This window comes from Ceratotherium simum, chromosome 37 (assembly GCF_057802395.1).
Source record: "Ceratotherium simum simum isolate JZ-2026a chromosome 37, ASM5780239v1, whole genome shotgun sequence".
Classification (NCBI taxonomy): Eukaryota; Metazoa; Chordata; class Mammalia; order Perissodactyla; family Rhinocerotidae; genus Ceratotherium; species Ceratotherium simum.
The window spans coordinates 8,064,365-8,083,882 of NC_141936.1; the positions used below are offsets into that span (position 1 = coordinate 8,064,365).

At 54.1% G+C, this 19,518-nt stretch overlaps 1 protein-coding gene across 2 annotated transcripts in view; it reads right to left on the reverse strand.

Annotated features, from left to right (window-relative positions):
• Nucleotides 1-2,890: 2,890 nt before the first annotated feature.
• Nucleotides 2,891-19,518, reverse strand: part of DGKD (diacylglycerol kinase delta) — a 111,181-nt gene continuing 94,553 nt past the window's right edge. Inside the window, exons 22-30 of one of the 2 annotated variants that reach the window (XM_087424667.1) lie at nucleotides 19,337-19,450; nucleotides 17,936-18,070; nucleotides 17,471-17,622; nucleotides 15,706-15,817; nucleotides 15,532-15,624; nucleotides 14,491-14,610; nucleotides 7,196-7,313; nucleotides 5,956-6,086; nucleotides 2,891-5,099 (exon numbers count right to left, since the gene is read on the reverse strand). In XM_087424667.1, coding sequence (XP_087280793.1) covers nucleotides 5,010-5,099; nucleotides 5,956-6,086; nucleotides 7,196-7,313; nucleotides 14,491-14,610; nucleotides 15,532-15,624; nucleotides 15,706-15,817; nucleotides 17,471-17,622; nucleotides 17,936-18,070; nucleotides 19,337-19,450 — 1,065 coding nt within the window. In that variant the 3' untranslated portion in view covers nucleotides 2,891-5,009. The remainder of the gene's footprint in view (nucleotides 5,100-5,955; nucleotides 6,087-7,195; nucleotides 7,314-14,490; nucleotides 14,611-15,531; nucleotides 15,625-15,705; nucleotides 15,818-17,470; nucleotides 17,623-17,935; nucleotides 18,071-19,336; nucleotides 19,451-19,518) is intronic. The other variant, XM_087424668.1, reaches the window with a different exon arrangement.

Consider the following 19,518-nt stretch of genomic DNA (forward strand, 5'->3'; position numbering starts at 1 on the left):
CTTCTAGCACTCAAACTTAGATCATGCAACACAGGCCAGGACGAGGGTAAGCCAGGCCTTGGGTGCAAAACTTAGAGGCGCCCGAAACACTTTTAAATCAGGACAGATCATTTTTCACCACAATATTTTTAGAAATCAAAATTAATGCGGAAAACAAAATATCAAAATTTTAAATGAAGACGAGATCCGCAACGAGTCAGCAGCCACGCGAGCCTGGATCTTTTTCAGCAAACGCCTTCTCCAGCCCTTGCTGCATCCAGCCAGCACATCCTCGACCACCCCAGGCCAGCTCGCTCACAGGGCTCTCCCGAGCGGCGGGGACCGGGGTCAGAAAGGAGGAGGCGCACAGAAGGAAAGATGGGTCTCAACTTACCCTCTCTAGCCCCCGTGACCCGAGCTTAACCTCCCCAAGCCACCTGCAGTCACCACGCGGCGTAGACTCTGAGCGGGAGCCAGCGGAGGAGCCTCGGTGCCTGTGGCAGAGGCCCGAGTCCAGGGGATGGAAACCCCCAGGGCGGAGCGGGAGCGGTGGCAGGCACGTTGGCTGGGCGACAACAGTTCGGGATGAGCCGTCGGCCTCCCAGCCGGCAGGAGAGGCCAGGTTGGCAGAGGGAAGGCTGCCGACCCGATGGTGCCAGGCGACAGCGTGAGGCTCCCCTCCCCAAATATCCGCAAACCATCTACAGGGGGTGAGCAGGGCGAGGGGGCGGTCACCGAGGGGCTTTTCTCCGTAAGGAGACCGTCAGTCCCCGAGGGCACCCAGAGCAGGGTCGGGGGCTGTGAGCGCAGTCCACGGCCGCCCTTCCTCGGCCCGCCTCTGCACTGGGGCGGCCAGCCCCCAGGGGGGCTTTCATTTCCAGCCGCGCTGCTTCCGCGCTGCCCCCACCCCAGCCCGGAGGTGAGGACCAGAGCCACCCTGGCCGCACCGGCCGCGTCCCTGAGTGACCACGTAGAGGGGCTGCAGCCCGGGGCCCTGAGTGCTTGACACACACCTGCCCCCGACTGTTCTGGGAACAAAAAGTAAACTTGGTTCAGTTTCAGCCACTACACGGGGGCTTTACCTGTTAAGGCCGCGTAGCCGACCCTAACGTCCGCCAGTTCACACTCAGGTCAGCTTTAAACTGGACAGAGCACGTACTGTTCTGGTAGATGACATCTCAACAGGAAACAGCACCAGTTTTGAATAATGAAGACCACTGCATTTCCCGCACACACCGTCTCCCTAAGTCTTGCCCTCGCACCACACCGGACTCCGGCCCTCCTCGGGTGGCACTGGCCCCCGGGCCCCCTAGATGCCAGCTTTCGGAGAGGCCTCGTGTCTGCTGACACACGGAGCCGACCCTGACCCCGACCCCACTGCGCAGAAGAGGAGGCTGGCGGCCGGCCCACCCGCCCGGGCCTGCTCCTGCTCAGTCCCCCAGGCGCCCCAGCAGGCAGGCAGGAGCCCATGCTTTGGGGCCAGGATGCCTGCATGGGACCGGGTCCCTGTCTCCTCACCTGTCGTGTAGGCTGAGCTTGGTGTCAGGCCTGGGACACAGGACAGCACTCGAGGTATGATCTCTGGTGCCCAGCTGCCCCGTGACTCCCATCTCTGCCACGTGCTGGCTGCGTGACACGGGACAAGTTGTGAACCTCTCTGAGCCTGTTTCCTCTGTAAAATGTAGATCCCCACCTTGTAGGAGTGTTAATATAGGAATAGACAAGTTAATATGTGTGAAGTACTTAGGCCAGCACCTGGAATAAATATTATAAATGTGTGAGCCATCAGCATCGTGATGGTCAGCATGGCCGTATTCCCTTTGCCTTGACTGGTTTAGTCATGAGTGTGTGACACAATTCTAGACGAGACATTAGGGGAGGTCAGCGGAAGCCAGGGCTATGAAAAGTTTCCTTTTTTTTTTTTTAATAAATCTATCCTAATAAGTATATAGTAATATCTCATAGTAGTTTTTAAATTTATTTTTTTCCCCCAAAGCCCCAGTAGACAGTTGTATGTCATAGCTGCACATCCTTCCAGTTGCCGTATGTGGGACACGGCCTCAGCACGGCCAGAGAAGCGGTGCGTCGGTGTGCGCCCGGGATCCGAACCCGGACCGCCAGCAGCGGAGCGCACGCACTTAACCACTAAGCCACGGGGCCGGCCCTGAAAAGGTTCCTTTTATCTTGAAAAGAGACATAGAAGAGACAACTACCTGCTCACACATGTCTTACCCTGGACATGGTCCTATTTGGATGTGATGCCTGGAATGGTGGCAGCCACCTTGTAACCATGTGGCCTGATCCTGGATGGCCACATGGGAGGAGGATGTACACCAGGACAAAACTGGGACTCTGTTAAGGAAGGAGGGACAAAGAGCTGCTGTGGTGGCAACCAACGTCCAGACCCCAGGCAGCCCTTTTGTACCCTGGCCAGCCTGATTTTCAATTCCATGACCCCAGTCCCCAGCCCTCACCCCAGGAAACTGGAGGACGACAAAGTGACCTTGAGCTTGGAGAGGCAGCTCCCTTGGGATAAAGATACTATGACTAAATAGCCAGAGAGGTAAGAGAGCTTCCGGTTTGCAGTTTTTTATATAAAAGACGCAGGAGAGTTGGAATATTTGCTAAAATGACCACCTTCAGTGGGGAGGCTGGGCTGAGGCTGCACGTGATCAAGCCTGAGAACCTCGGCTCTGCCCAGGGCCCTCCCTGCTGATTTGTTAATCCAACAGACCCTAGAACCCACACCCTAACAAACACAATGGCATTCCATTTTGCTTTTCAGCCCCCACCAATTCAACTTATTTTTAGAGCAGCTGAAAAAAACAATTCTCAATCCAGTTTGGAAAGATTGTGGCAACCGATATTTTATGTCTAAGCACAAGGAAAGATGACAAGAAACCCGACAATGCAAGGTCAAAAACAGGCTTGTTTTATTATACACAGAACGACGTATTTACAACCCGGTGTGGCTATGTACAGAGCAGTACAGGAGGCGTGTGCTTCCACGGTGGGCGCTGTATAAATTAGGATCATAAATAGGAGGGAAGCCCCACCCGAGGGCACAAAACCTTTTCTCCAAGACTCTTCCTTCCTCCCTCTGCACTGACAGGACCAAGACCCCCGGGACCCGGAGGGACAGCCGGCCAGCCACCAGCAGGGGTCCTGGGGGCTGGCAGAGGCGCAGCCCCAGGTGCAGCAACAGACACACACTGACGAGGGGCCGGCCCCTCCCCACAGCTTCACGCAACATCACGTTCATTCCTTTCACTTCTGACTCACTAGGATGAGAAAAATAGTTTTTACGTAAACAGTGTGGCTTTACTCACTGACAACAGGCATTTAAACACCACGCGTGACCCCAACCTAAGGCTCTCCCAAGGGGAGGGCACGGAGGGTGGGGGGGGGTGCCCACTGCTCTCCTGTGCACCCTCCTCACCGGAGTCCTAGCCTGTCCAGATCCTGCCCTGAGGACCTCCGAAGCCCAGGGCACCCCCCGCAAGGCCACAGAGCAGACCCGTCCGCGTCTCGTGGGCATGGGTCCATGACCTCCTCTGTCAGCCTGTTCCGCTTTGAAATCGAGTGACCGCTGGTGGCAGGACTCTCGCTCCACCTTCCTCCATCTAATCCAACTGTTGTGACGGCAGAGAGAATGACGGGGCAAGGAGGGGGACCCACAACTGCCCCAGTCACCTGCGGGGGCGCGGCTGAGGGCATGTGCAGATCACGGGACTCTCACCCCAAACCCCAACACCGCCCCTCCACACGCGGAGACGAGCGGGCCGTGGACCACCAGTGGGACACCGCCAATCCAGAGGCAGGCCCGGCGGGCGCTGGAAGGGGTGCTGGCAGCGGGGTCTGCAGAGCCAGGGGCGGGTAAATGCCGCCCGCCCCCTCGGACGATGGGGTGAAGCAAAGTGCGGGGTGCAGGGCAGCAGCGGCAGCCCACTGACCTCACTAACGCCCAGGCCTCCCTTCGGGGTGGGGAGCCCTGGCTGCGGCCCCCACATGCAGAGTGGGTTGAGGAGCCCCCTTTCTAGGATGGGGGGAGCCCCATGGGGTGCGGCCATCTTCGGAAGGGGGAGGAAGGGGCAGTCAGAGGCAGTGAGGCCAGGGTGCCGCCTGGGGACCGTCCCCCTGGCTCAGCCTTCTCTCAACACCTCCAGGGACATGGGGCCTGGTGGCACGAGAAGCGACCACAGGGTCAGAGACCCTGGACAGCCCACCCTGGGCTGCTGCCTGGGAAGCAGAGGATGGAAAGCATTTCCCCAGAGCCTGGGAAGCTTCCGGAACTAACGCACACACACATCCCGTCCACTCCTGGCCCCAGGCAGGACCCCAGGGGCTATGGACCACATCCCCACGCCTGCAGCTCAGGGGGAGGTGGCGCGAACCACAAGGGACCAGAGGCAGACAGGGAGGGGACTCATGGGCCCAAGCACGGAACTACCGGATGACTTGACTTAAAGAGGAGGGGTTTTTTCTTTCTCTTCATGTCAAACTAAAACGAACAGGCCTGGAAATGCATCTGTTTCGCTTCAGACCAAGAAAGGCAGGACCTTTGTTAAAGAGCCTATTAATCAACAGAGGACATCAGCAGTGGGCGGCCTTGCAGCACTGCTCAAGAACCACAGAGTGGCTGGCAGGCACGGAACTTTCCAGAGTGGGATGCTGCAGCTGGGCCAGTGTTGGAACGCTCAGGAGATGGTGCCACCCGACGCGCCACTGAAGGGCACATGGAGAGGAGCCCACAGGACAACCGTGTGCCGCCCAGATAGGCCCTTTCTGCGGATCACATGGTGCCCGGGGCCAGGCCCGGCCCGAGACAGGTCAGCGAGAGCCGAGGGGTGGTGGCACAGTTTGCCCCTCGCGACGCCGGGTGGAAAAGGTGTGGTTTCACAGGTAGCTATGTTGGTATCTGGGAGGCTTCCTGTCGCCAGCAAAGGGAGTAGCACCATGAGAGGGGACTCGCGCTGCGCCCCGGCCTCAGTAGCGGGAAGAGCCGAGGACACAGGCCGCGAGGGCCAAGGCTAGGCCTCGGTGGCAGGGGTGCTGCGGCTCAGCTCCTTGATGCCACACAGGATCCTCTTCATGTGGCCCACCTTGGTCACGCCGAGGTCCTGCAACGAGAGGACAGCCACCCTGACACCACAGCAAGCCACCTGGCGGGCCCCCACTTGAGTCTGAACACAAAGGAGGGTGAAAATGATGAAGACAGTGACACGATGGGAAGGGCAGAGAGAACAATGGCACAGACGCCCGCCACCACCACACACACCCACACACACACCCACGCCAACACTGATGACATCAAGGGACACGGGACAACACAAACACAGGCCTGGCGGCAGTGGATGACGTGACCCGAGGAAGCCACTGTCCAGGATGCCCGCGGTGGCCTTCCACCCACTCAGGACATGGCCCTGAGCCGGGCGTCAGGCCGGCCCCGAGCCAGCCCCACCGCGAGCTGGCCGGGCGCCCCCGCTCCCCGGCCCCCTCGAGGGACGCAGTGCGGCGCCGGCGCAGGCAGCGGCGTGGAGACGGGTGTGACCCTGGAGGAGCCGCAGCGCCCGCAGCCACCTGGGCTTCTGGACCCGGATGGACTGTGTCAACCGCAGAGGGAGACCCAGGGCTGGGCTCCTGCAGCCAGACGGTGTCGTCACACACAGCCCCTCAGCTGACCCAAGAGCGCAGGGCTGTGGCCTCAACGAGGTTTCAGGGTTTCAATGTTGAAAGAGTTCACCGTCCAATCAGGCCCAGAAGAGCAAGCTCTCCCCCTATGTCTGCCCTGGCTCTGCCTGCCGGAGGCGGGGGGCCTCTCGGCCGCCACCACATGTCACCCTGCGTCCTGCACAAAGGCCTGAGAACCGTGGAGAGAATCCTGGTGCCAGGACACGACGAAGGCAGAGGAGGGGACGGAGAAGGGAGCTGCAGGGACGCCCTGGTGCAGGTCCCCAGGACACGCTGTGGAAGTACCTTGAGGTCCCTCCGCTCCAGGTGCAGGAGCTCGGAGCCCCGGATGTCGTGCCGCGTGAAGATGTCCTTATACTCACAGAGACTGAGGTGCTCCAGCCAGGCAGCAACCTCCTCTGTCCCCCAGAGGTGAACTGTCAGAGACGGAAAAGCACGAGTGCAGTGAGTGCCCAGAGCCCCGCACAAGGCAGGCGGCAGCCAGCACCTGAGATGCCCGAGGAGCCAGCAGGAGACGCCCAGCAGCCAGCAGGAGACACCCAAGACACCCCAGCAGCCAGTGCCCAAGACGCCCCAGCAGCAGGCACCCACCCCCCAGCCACAGGCGCCGCCCCGAGGGGTGCAGAGAGAGGCAGGGGAGCCGCCCTCTCGAGGGGCGTGAGCTGCAGGAGGAGCCCGTGTCTGTTCCTGCCAGGTCGGCCATCAGCCTCTGGACATCTCCCCTGTGTCCCAGGAGGGACCAGACACCACCAAACACGAGGAAAACGTCCATCTGACTGGGCTGCTGAAGCCAACTTTCCCTCTGCCTTCTAGAGGGTTCATTTCACTTCTGGCCACGGCAGGAAGGGAGACATGCAGAGATTTCATGTAGTCAGAGCCACCATCATTATAAGAAACCCAATTTCTGGACAAAGATGTGAAGAAGAAAAATCAAAGGGCGCTATCCATACTGGCGGCAAACGCCACACCCAAATCGAGGCCTGGGGCCGCCCGGCACCCGAGCGCGCTAGGGACAGCTGTGCTCAGGGCCGACACTTAGGATGGAGATTTGAAGCCCTGATTTATTGACCCACAGGAGAAATGTCCTTAAATGCCATTTCCCATTGATTTCAGCACCCACAATCACGGTGGCCCAGTTCCCAGTGTGGGGGGCCTTGATCAGGGGATCGATTATCAGGGACCAGCAGCCCCTCAGAGGAAGCGGGCCCAGCGTGTGAGCTCTGTGTCTGTCCTGTCACCTCTGCTGTCCTCCTCCCCACCTCACACCCCCAATCTAGGGCAGGCAGGCGGCTCGGGGGCGGGTCACCTGGAGTCTGCACAGAGGGAGCTGAGGGCAGGGAGTGACAGGGGTCAGTGCCCAACGCAGGGCAGGAAAGCAAAGTGCAGCTCTGTGGCCACAGATAGACGGCTCGGGGCAGGCCGGACCGGGCCGTGGTGACCAGGGCCATGGCCCAGGACCACGGGGGAGAAAGCAGGGCTAGGGGGCCCCACAGCGGGCGGCCGGAAGAACAGAGGAGGGCGGTACCCGGGGCTCCCAGGCTGCTGCGAGCTTCTCTGTTCTTGTTGTTTTTCTCCTTCTTAAACTTGGTCACGAGGCGGAACTTGCCACTGCGGCTGCGCTTGGACAGATCCAGCATCACATTCTGCGGGAGAGAACCACCGAGGGTCAGACCCCCACTCACCGAGGCCTCAGTCCCATCTCTGTCAGAGGCGGGAGAGACACTTGGTTCCCAGACTCATTGATTCTCGCGTTTTCCCTTGATTTTTAGTCTTGTGTTTATTGTGGATTTTAATTCCTTTAAAAGAGGTTTCATAGTGATCACAGTGTCTATTTTCACATTGTTTTTCCATTTTATAACATGCATGTCTCGTGTGATTAAGCAGCTTCATGAACGTTATCTAAACATCAGTGCCGTTACACTGATTACTAAGAGTCATTTAGCCGGTCTTGTGTCGCGCTGCAGGCTTCAGCTCTCAAGATTCTGCGTATCTTTCTAAATGCAGCTTTGCCTGCACTCTCTCCTTGGATCTACTCCCCGAGGCAGACTCTCGGAGGGAGGGGAACAAGAGTGACACAGGGACGCGGTCCCTGCTCAGTGGCCACCTCCCCACCGAGCAGCCCAGGGGACGGCGGAGCTAACACTGCCCTTCCCGCCTGGTCTGTGGTCCTTCTTTCCTGCAACACAAATACACGTGCCCGTGTTTATATCCCGTGTCTGTGATTACCCACTGAATTCACAAAGAGCACAGTTCCGTATTTTTCAGGGGCGCCAATTTCCTCCTGCCTGTGCTGGCCTGGATTCTGCCCCAGGGCCCCACCTACCTGCGTCCCCACACTGACTCGCAAGGTTAGACCACAGCCTTATGAGATGCTTTCTCATCTCAGGGACATTTGGTCCCACTGAAAAAAACTCCACAGGGATTTTTGAGTGTGTGTGTGTGTTTTTTGTGTGTGTGAGGAAGACTAGCCCTGAGCTAACATCTGCCAATCCTCCTCTTTTTTTGCTGAGGAAGGCTGGCCCTGGGCTAACATCCGTGCCCATCTTCCTCCACTTTATATGGGAAGCCACCACACCATGGCTTGACAAGTGGTGCATCAGTGCGCGCCCAGGATCGGAACCAGCAAACCCCGGGCCGCCACAGTCGAGCGCGTGCACTTAACCGCTTGCGCCACCAGGCTGGCCCCGATTTTTTTCCTCTGAGGAAGATTCACCCTGAGCTAACATCTGTGGCCAATCTTCCTCTGTTTTGTATGTGGGTTGCCGCCACAGCATGACTGCCGACAAGTAGCATAAGTCCACGCCCAGGAACCGAATCCGGGCTGCCGAAGCAGAGCACGTGGAACTTAACCACTAGGCCAAGGGGCTAGCCTCGACCCATAGGGAATTTCACTGGTATTGCACCAATCCTAGAGTTTGGAAGTAACGAGCCTCTTCACATGGGGAACATGCTCGGCGGCCCTGCTCCCATCTTCCCCATGCCCCTATATGGTCCTCATGGACTTCTTACCACAGGCATTGTGTGTTAAGTTTTCTACTATGGAACAGACTTCTTACAGTGACATTTTCCAACCAATGATTGTGGATACCTCTTTTCACAAATTTCCTACACTTGGCAAAACTACCAATTCTAACAGCTGCTCCATGAAAGACTTTTAGCTCCCAGGTGACCATTGCAGCCACAGGCTCCTCTGTCCCAAGAGGAACCAGACACAGGCAGGGGCGACCGCAGTGCACATTCTCTAACAGAACCCTGACTTTATAATTCTCTTTTTTTAATGCATACACAAGTATTAAATTTATGTCTAACTTTTAACATGGATATTTTCATCCCTTCATAAGATGGGGCGACTTGTAGCATGAGGCTGACTATCAGCATGTTAACTTATTTTGTCTCCTCTGCCTTTTGAAAGCAAATTTCAGACAGCAAATTACTCCACCCATAAATACTTCAAATACGCAACTCTAAAAGACAAGCACACTCTGTTTTTAAAACACAATCATGGCTCCGTTACCATACTTGCCCCCACCACCAAGAATTCATTAGACCTAATGAATTCATTTGTATCAAGTCTCCCTCACTGTTTCAAGGGGTCTTCTCACAGTTGGTTTGTGAGTCAGGACCCTCACGAGGTCCACAAGTGACACTCATCTGCTGTGGCTCTTGGCCCTCCCTTGTCCTTCACCCGTAGAGAACCAGCTGTCTGTCCTGGACACGCTCCTGTCCTGGCTGACTGAGTGCTCGCTGCTCCCTCCCCGCGCAGAGACGCTGAGATGGCCACGGCTGCTTTCAGCCAGCTTCCTGCTCTCAGGCGTGAGGGCGCCCCAGTAGCGCTGTCCTCTCAGTGGATCAGCCCCCCTCCCCGACGTGCCCCATCCCTCGCTGACACGCCTAAATCCAGTGTCTCCCCGGGGATGCAAAATGGCCTTTTAACCCTTCTGCACTTTCCAGCTGGAATTCTTTTATAAAGAATATCTTTCGCCAACTATTTGATTTAAAGGAATTATTTTTACGGATCTACTGATAATACTGAATTTGGGAATCAGATGTGCTAGCTTTAAAAAATCAACTGTTTGAAAGCTCTGGAGATTTGTTTCACAACAATGTGAATACACTTAATGCTACTTGAACTGTATGTTTAAAATCGACAAAGATGGTAAATGTAATGTTTTTTTACCACAATTTGAAAAATGAACTGGGATGATGTCCACTAGCTCTGATACTGTTTCTTATATCTGGAAATCACATATTCCTTGACATTCTTCCTTTGGAGGTAATATTTAGATTATTTTTTCAAGTTGTTCTGCGGCTGTTCTTCTTAAAACGTCTTCAGACATCAATGTGCATAATTTAAATTTTTCCTAAAAAATCAACAGTTTCTCAAGATTTTAAAATTTATTTGCACTTCTTTGAATATAACTTGATTTATTTTCTTTCTTTCCTTTTTTTTGTGAGGAAGATGAGCCCTGAGCTAACATCCATGTCCATCTTCCTCCACCTTATGTGGGACGCGGCCTCAGCATGGCCTGACAAGCCGTGCATCAGTGTGCGCCCGGGATCCGAACCCGGGCCGCCAGCAGCGGAGCGCGTGCACTTCACTGCTACGCCGTGGGGCCGGCCCCTTGATTTATTTTCTTATCTTATTGTTACATTTCTTTTATCACTTCATTTTGTTCATTTTTTTCCTTGATTATATTTGTCAGAGGGTGGCTGAATTTATTTTACTTTTCTTTCAAAGAACCAGTTCACAGATTTATCACTTTTTTTCTTACTTTCAAATTAACAATTTTGCTATTTTTATGCTAGCAGAAACGGGCACCATCCCCTGCAAGGTTCTTTTTCCCTCTGCACTTCACCCTCCGTCTCTTCCCCCGCCTGGGTGAGGCTGAGCGGGAGCCCCAGAGGGTGGGAGCGCAGAGCGGGAAGGCAGCCTGCAGAGGAGGCCGGAGAAACCAGGAGGCCTGGGAGGCCCAGGAGCGAGTGTGCTTCTCCCTCCACTCCTGGGACAGCCGGCTGTGCTTTCCGGCCTTGGCTTCCATCAGATGAAGGTCTGCTGTCACACTGCCCCAGCCCCTCCCTGCTCTGCCGGCGCTGGCTGCAGAGGGTTTCTGGTTTTGCAACTAAACCTGCCCTCGGGTGCCACCTGCACTATTTCCCACCTACTGCTGTAGGAACTAACACCCACACTGTCTCCCCAGCCCACACTAGGAACCCCAGAACCCAGGGCCACTCTGCACACAGCCTGGAGGATGCGTTAGGTCAGACATCCAGCAGGATTTGCGGTGGTTTGTGTTTGTTTCCATGGTGGCTATACAGCATTTGGTGATATTTGTTTTGAAAACATTTTTAGGCTTAAAGCATTGAAGCCACAATCCCTGTGACAGAGGCTCTAGTAGTAAGACCCGCGAGTCCCAAACAAACCACCTGCAACCAGGCACCAGGCTGCGAGCCCCCACTGCAGCTGCTGCTGCTGCCCATGAACTGAAGGAAATCACCGCCCTCTGTCTCCCGTGGGAATCTGCGTGGACAAAGAGCTAGACCACAGGCAGGGCAGGGCAGGGCAGGGCAGGGCAGGGCAGGGCAGGGCGGGGCGGGGCATGGGAGCGAGGGCCGCAGCTGACGGCCGGCACAGTCTCTGCTTTGAGTTAGTCCCTGAGGCTTCCTTGTGGCCTAGAACTGTGCTGCTGTAACCACGCCCGGAAAACAACCAGCTTTAAAGATTTCCCGTCCATGGCAGACTGCTACCTGAATGAAATACGGTAAAATACATTACTAGAAAAATGAAATCAAAAGGGACATATAAAATACAAACCTCAATTTTTTATCATTTTCAACAGAAATAAAATTTCCTCTGTCAATTGCTTACAAGTTCCTAAACCCTTCCTCTCAATTTCTTTTTTTTTTTATAATTTTATTTATTTATTTTTCCCCCAAAGCCCCAGTAGGTAGTTGTACGACACAGTTGCACATCCTTCTAGTTGCTGTATGTGGGACGCGGCCTCAGCATGGCCTGAGAAGCGGTGCCTCAGTGCGCGCCCGGGATCCAAACCTGGGCGGCCAGTAGTGGAGCGCCCGCACTTAACCGCTAAGCCACGGGGCCGGCCCTCAATATCTATAATGATAACAGTTTTCCACTGTCAGTAGTGCTGGTCTAGAATATGATCAGATTTTGAAAATGTCCAATGGTAACAGAAAAGAAAGCATACTCCCTCTTTACAGAGCATAAAATCCTCTCTATAGAGAAACATGATACATGCTTCTATACATACATATTCTTTCAATTTTCTTTTGTTCAGATGCTGTAATACAATTTATTATTATTAATCATGGGCTGATACTGATGGCTCACACTGCAATTTGGTTTCTGTCACTCTCTCTCTCATTTCAAGAGGTTTTCGCTTTACATATTTCATGCATGTAAATTAACATTAAAATTTTGGGGGTGATTCACTAAAAGAATAAACAGAGAGTATCTATTTCCAGACTAGAAGAGGAGACAAACAGAATTATGTGGGAGGAAGGAGAGACTCATCAATCAAAAAGGAGAAATTAAAAGAAACAGAAAAAGTGGGACAAATGGAAAACATAAAATATGATAAAAATATATCTAAATATAATCAGTAGTCACAACAAATGTAAACAGACTGAGCTCTCCAATTAAAACACAGAGTGCCAGACTGGATAAAAACCCCCAAATTTAGCAACATGCTATTTATAAGAGAGAGACTCCAAATAAAGCTTAAAAGTATGAAAAAGAATATACCAAAACAAGTAGACTTGAAGATAAAAAGCATTACTACAAGTCTTTACATGATGATAAAACCTATATGCACCCAATAACATAGCCTCAAAATGCATAAAGCAAAAATGCACAAAACCATGAAGATAAATTGAGACATCCACATTCATGATCAGAGAGTTCAACAGTCATAGATAGATCAGGAAAACAAAAAAAAAAAACAAAAACCAGTAAGGACTTAATGATGTAAATAACACAACTGCATATGAGGTACATTTCTAAAAACTAACCACCTACTGGGCCATATAGTAAGTCTCAATAAATTTCAAAGGACTCCTAACATATAAACCACCACCTCTGAACACAGTGAAATTAAGTTAAAAATCAGTAACAAAAATATAATTAGAAAAAAATCTCATACTTTGGAAAATAAGAAAGATACTTTTAAATAACCCATTTAGATGCTATATTACTTAGCAGATGGTTTTAAGACTATTATAATCATCATAAACTTATGACTATGTGTAATAATATTATATTTTACAATATAAAGTGATCCTCTTTTTTATCATTTATTGCCTTAGGTATGCAATTCTATTTTTATATTGTTATTTTGAATTTTTTTATTGTTTCCCTTGAAATTGTTTTATTTTTAATCTTTCTGATTCATAAGTTATTGGAGGTATGGGAAAGAAAACTGAGCGTTTGTGATCAGCATATGGTTACATTCCTTTCTTAACACAATCTGAGAATAAATTTGCTTTTTAAGAGGGGAAGCTGTATCATGTTCTATTTTCTTATTTTTATGCTGTTAACTGCATCTTGACTGGCTTCTTATTTTCTTTTACACTATAGATTATATTTTTTGTCTTTTGTAGTGATTTGCAAAGACATAAATCTTTTCAATCCTACTAGAAACTACCTTTACGTTTTTAAAAACATTGCTGACTATACATTTCTCTAATTATCAGTCAAGAACTTTCTAATCTTCTTCCACCTTTACAAGGAGGAATTTAACGTGCTTTCATTGCTCTGTCCGTGTCCTCCTCCTGGCCTACCCACCGCACTGTCCACTTCACAGGCTCTGATAATTTAATCTGGAATTACAGGACTACGTTATTGTTATACCCATTGAATATTTTATATATTATTATTCTTTCTTTTAATGAAATTTTTATCACATTTATAATTAACTATTTAACCACTTTTGATGAGCTTGGCCTGTCTTTTTAAACCAAAGTGTCCTCCTTCTTAAATTGCTGAATTTTGTTGCTCAGCTGGAAGGCCTCTGAACCAGTCTTCCATGCAGGGTTTGCTTTTGTCAACAAATGCCTGTGTTCAGAGAGAGTACGAGGGCTGCTCTGCCCTCCTCCGCACCCTGCCCACTGCTGCCCACAGGTTCTCACACAGGGAGCTGGTGGCGGGGCGCCCAGTGTCCGTGTCTAGCAGATATTCACCTTGTGAGACTGGGCTTCTGTTCCAGCCCTGAGAGGAAGGTGGTCTGGGCTTTGCTTTGTCCAGATGCTGCCCATGAAAACCGACATCCAGCCAGCACCTTTCCTGGGCCCTCCTGCCCGCTCTACGCCCCCAGGCACAATACACCCAACCTCCTGTCTGTCTCAGCTACAGGATCTGTGGCAAGCTGGGGCCTCTAAGTGCGTGTAAAGGAAGTGTGACTGTGAGTGGGACACACCAACTCTGACCCCATCGACTACAAACTCCCAAGAAGCTGCCATTTTTCTGACCGATGTGTCCCCACACTGGGGGAAAGCAGTGGGCTGGGCTCAGCCTTCCTCCTACCCACTTCCTGGCCAGCCCCACAGCTCTGCTTCCAAGGGCAACATGTGCCCCCATCATCAAGGGTTGTTCTCAACACCAACTCCTGGCTCCTTCCTACCTGCCACAGTCTGTCTCTGTGCCTTGAAGGCGTTTTAGTAGAGAAGTCTCGAGAAGCCGTTTCAGGAGCCGCAAGACTGACACCATCTTAACCCCAAGGCTGCATGGAGCACACTGACTGCAGGCACTGCAGGAAGACCCACTGCGTGCAGGGCGCCCACGATGAAGCCCTGGGACCCACATACCTCTTCATCACCGGGCTCCATGGGCTGGCACAGCCAGGGGGTGTCCGCCAGCTTCCGGAGCTGCTGGTCCATCTCGGCGAGAGCAGCCCCAAGCCGCTCCTTCTGAGGGGGATCCAACTGCTGCTCCAGCAGGGAGGAAAGAGAGAGACAGCTGATGACCAGCAGGGAGGAGCCGGGGCCACGGCTGAGCCCCCGTGCAGGCATGAGCTCTGCCCTGGGGCTGGGCTCCTCTCAGAGAGTTCTTAGAAAAACTTCCAAGGAAACTGAGTCACAGAAGACCAGCTAAGGGGCCAAACACAGAACCTCCCCTTGTAAGTAGTGTCAAGTGAGAGAATTAAACTCTCCTTTCGTAAATAATGGAGCAAACCAAGCTTGCCTGAAAACCACACTAGCAGGGCTGACACTCCACCTGCCTCAGTTTACCTGGGGACCCCTCTGTCAGAAACAGGGATGGGACCAGTCTGCCCGCACCAGAGTGCGGACATGCTGAGGCGGCAAAGGCGGCGGCTGTAACATCTCAGGACAGCACGATATTTTGGAAGGAGACCAGAGGATACGGAAACTAGACCTTTGGGGTGGTTCTCCAGCCATGTGACCTTCAGCAAGTCCCTTCACCTCCTTGGCCTTCCACGTCCTCACTTTTTAAATCAAGGTTGGCAAAACCATCTCTTGGGTGTCTCCCCGATGTAGTTTCTGCAATTCAGTAAAACCTCAGGGCTGGCTGAGAAAGGAGGGGCGACAAGTTCTGTGGGCCTAAAGAAGGGCCGCGTGCCCGGCCACGGGCGGAGGGTTCCAACCCTGTGGGTTTCTAAGGTGGAAGCCTGTCTACGACAACAAAGGCCTTCCTGCCGCAGGAATCAGACACGCTAGAGATGACGTGGTTGAGATGTAGCCAGAAGGGTTTGGGAACCAACCACGTGGTCAGCTCAGACAGCCTCCGAGGCCCCTTCCGACACTGAGTCTAGAATTCTGGACTGAGACGCGCTGCCCTCCACGCGACCACGGTCATGCACGCTCGCGAGGGCCTGACCCCCGGCTCACCAGGGCCATCTTGCCGGCCAGCAGCAGCTCCGTCTCGCTGCGCAGAGCTTTCATGTTACTGACCATCTCCAGGACGAAGCTGCAGTTCAGCCCCTGGAGGAACAGAACAGACACCATGTGGCAGGCCTGAGGGCGACGGGGGTCCAGAGGAGAAGAGCTGAACAGCGTAGGTACCTCCGTGGTTCTGGGCTTGCCGTACACTCGGTCCATGGACTTGGAGCAGGCGTTGACGGCGTGGGCGAGCTCCTGCTCCACGGCTCGATGGGACTGGGCGATCTCCCGGATGCTAGAGAGAAACACGGCATCGTCAGACCACACAAAGTGGCCTGCACCGTCACCTCGCGTGAACACAAGCCCGTGGACCGTGGCTCGGCCACGATGACCTTGCTGACCATTTCCTGACCAACAGCAAACAGAGGAGGTCTTACGTGGGAAATGTGCTGTGAAAATCCAGGTTTTTCCAGGTCGACCAGGGAGGAAAATGCCCAAAATGAGGCTTACACCTTGTGAGACAGCAAGCTGGTAAGCAGCTGCGTGGAGACCCCGACCCTTCCCGGAAGGGACTGTGCCTGCCCTGCTCTGCAAGCCGGGAGGACAGGCCCCTCCTCTGAAGGGGACAATCCTGCTTTAACAAACAGCTCAGACCCCGGGACACGGCCCCAGGCAGCAGCCCCTTGCCCGAGGGACCCACACAAATGCAGCTGGTGACAGGGCTGGGCACTGCGAGAGCACCGGGGGGGCAGAGGGAGAGCACGAGGCAGGCCAGTGGGGTGGGCTGGACTGGGGAGCAACTTGTCCTGAGCCTGGGGAAATGGGGAGTTGCCGACAGACTGTAGTCCCCCTTTCCAGCAGACCACGGGGCTGCCACAGGCTTTGAGGGGGCAAGAGTGAAGACAGGAGGCAGCTAGAAGCCTGTTGCACAGCAAGGAACTGGATAAATACTTAAGAAATAAAGTCAAGCCTGGTTACTGATGGGGTTATGGGGAAAGAACTGGTTGGAGGCCTGGGGGGAGGAGGGGGGCAGAGGTGGTGCCAACCACCTGAGACAGAGCACGGCGCACGGGACATGCTCACAGAAGGACGTGGAGCCAGAACGGCCACACTGAACCAGAAATGCCTCTGGGGCACCCAGAGAGCTCCCAACCTACTGGCCGAGAGCCTGATGCCTGGGGAGAGGGTGTGAGAAGGACCGCCTGGAAGGACACGCAGAGCCCCGAAGCGGCCAGACAGCAGTGCTCCGGCGAGGGCAGAGGAGAAGGCCAGGGAGAAGCACAGAGGGATGGTCAAGGAGCACCAGGCCCGCGCACGGCCTCAGGAGGGAGCGTTGAGGCAGGAAGGTGGAGTACACATGAAAGAGAACCAGACGGCGGCTAAAGAGGTCACCAGATGTGGCAACTGAGAGGGCACAGGTCAGCAGGCTGACACGACCCTGCCAGAGTGAGGCATGACGGCAGGGGACACACCGGGCAGGTGGGGACGATGGACAGTGGCAGAGCGGGGACCACCGTGCTGGAAGGTCCACAGTGGCTCCAGGAGCCGCTTCTCGAAGGCTAAGAGAAGAAAACGCCTTTGGCTGCTTTTTTTTTCTTTTTTTTTTTTAAATGCCCATAAAGTTTATTTTTTAATAACAAACCTGCTCTCTGGGATAAAGTAAAGGGGACTGCTCTTCCTAGGAATCCAGGATAGGTTTTAAAATCTGTGAGCTGGCTCTGAAAATACATGTGGGCTTTAAGCTTCCATCCACATGAATTCCAAGCAACCTCTGAAAGACCATTAGTGGAAACAGACCACAGCCAAGGGTGAGCAGAAACCCCGCCCAGCCTCGTGAAGGGAGCAGACCAGCAAATGAGATCGGAGGAGGGACTCAACGCCTGTGTCCCACTGGGGGCCAGATGCTCAGGGGGAGAAGGCTGACCGCGGCGGGAAGGCAACAGCCCACCTGTGGATGAGCTCTCCCGCCGCCTGTCCAAACTGGTCCATCTGGGTGGCCTCCTCCTCAGACAGGATCTCCGGGTGCAGAGAGCAAGACGGAGGGCGAGGCAGTTCGCACCTCTGCTTGTCTTCCCAGGACTTCAGGGTGTTCTCAAACGCCTAGGGCACAGCAACCCAGCATTACACTGTCGATCGCTCCCTCAAGAGGGGGGCAGGTGTCCACCAAGAACAAACACTACTGGGACGCTGCAGGGTAGCGTCTAGGATGGGAGAGGCAGGGTTCTCTTTTACACTGGGGGAGGAGGAATGGTCCCAGAAATTATGGCCCTGTTCGCTTAATCTTCCGTCTAAAAAAATAAATTCCTAGAATAAAACGTTAAAAACTCTGGCTCTTCTTCTGGAAGGTGCACAGTGCGCCCGCAGGTGAGCCTGGGGCCCTTCTGTCCAGGCCCCCGCAGGCAGCCCTCCTTACCCTGTCTCTGGTGAGTGTCTGTGCCCGGTTCTTGTGGATGATCCGAATGTATCCCGGTGGCTGGATCCAGGCCTCTCCGTCCACCTGCACAGGTACGCCCTCATCCCCCAGGATGGAAATCTTCACCGTGCGACACTGAGCAAACGTTACAGCCGTTACTCGCGCACCGAGCTGAACCAAGGGGCCTTTCTGTCCTACACACCCCTGCACACACCGGCAGACCTCTTGGGGGACACACCCACAGCTGACCCGCCCTGTGGTCAGAGCATCCCTGTCTGGACACAGCTCATGGAACCCGACGGTCTGACCCATCCTGCCCACTGTCCCCTCACCCAGCACTGCATCTGTGATCACGGTGAGAACTCAGTGGTCAGACACAAGCGCCAGGCCCGGGGTGGGGACTCGTGATGACCAAGAGTCAAGGGCCCCTGGGCATGTACAAATACTCTCAGAACAGAGCAAATGCCCAACGAGTGGTTAATAACGCACTGTTCCTGGGGCCGGCCAGTGGTGCAAGCTGTTAAGTGCCCGCGCTCCGCTGCGGCGGCCTGGGGTTTGCAGGCCCGGATCCCGGGCACGCACCGACGCACCGCTTGGCAAGCCATGCTGTGGCGGCATCCCATATAAAGTGGAGGAAGATGGGCACAGATGTTAGCCCAGGGACAGTCTTCCTCAGCAAAGGAAAAAAAAAAAAAAGAGGAGGACTGGCAGATGTTAGCACAGGGCTGATCTCCTCACAAAAAAAAATAAATAACGCACTGTTCCTCTTCATGATAAAAATACTGCCAAAGAGTTAAAACCATGAAATTCAAGCAGCCTACTGTGGGACAGACTGGCACAGGAAGGACTGGACCATCACAGCCTGGGGCTCAGGTCAGCTGGGCCTATCAGCCCCCCGAGTCCTTGTGCATAAGAACACCGCCCTCCTCAACCCCAGAGACAGACCCTTCCCACCCCATCGCCAGAAATAAGGAGGAACCTGCACCCAGCGTCCCCTCCCCAGTTGTGCCTTGGAGCAGCCGGGCAAGACCACACTCGCTCCCCGGGTCACACATGCTCAGACTCTGTCCCTAAACTCAGGCTGCCGCTGCTGAAGGCTGCAGGCACAGGGGCCAGTTCAGGCCAGGCCTGTCTCGCCTCACCCCACCACAGCAGGAGGGGCAGGACACAGGTGGGACCCCAGAGAAAGCCAGGGCAGGCAGCTCAGGCGGGGTACAAATCAGCCCCAATTCTGAAAGTGTTTTTTAACTGCCTAATACAGCAGGTGAGAAGGGGCTCGGGACCAGGAAGCAGGGTTATGGGCGGTCCTGGAAAAGCGCCCGTTCTCTTGGGCTCTGTGCACCAGGAGTTCATCTAGCAAGGAGGGCACAGCCCTCCCCGCTCCAGGAGCACGGCCAGTACCTGGGCAATCCGGTGATGCTGCAGCTTGATGACCCGCGACACAGCCATCTGCATACTGCCAAACACCGCGACCACCTCCAGAATCTTATCATCGAACGACGGGGCTGCAAAAGTCTGAAGGGCCGGTGTTAAGGCTAACCTCTGCTCCCACCTTCCCTGGACACGGCCCCCACATGCAGGGC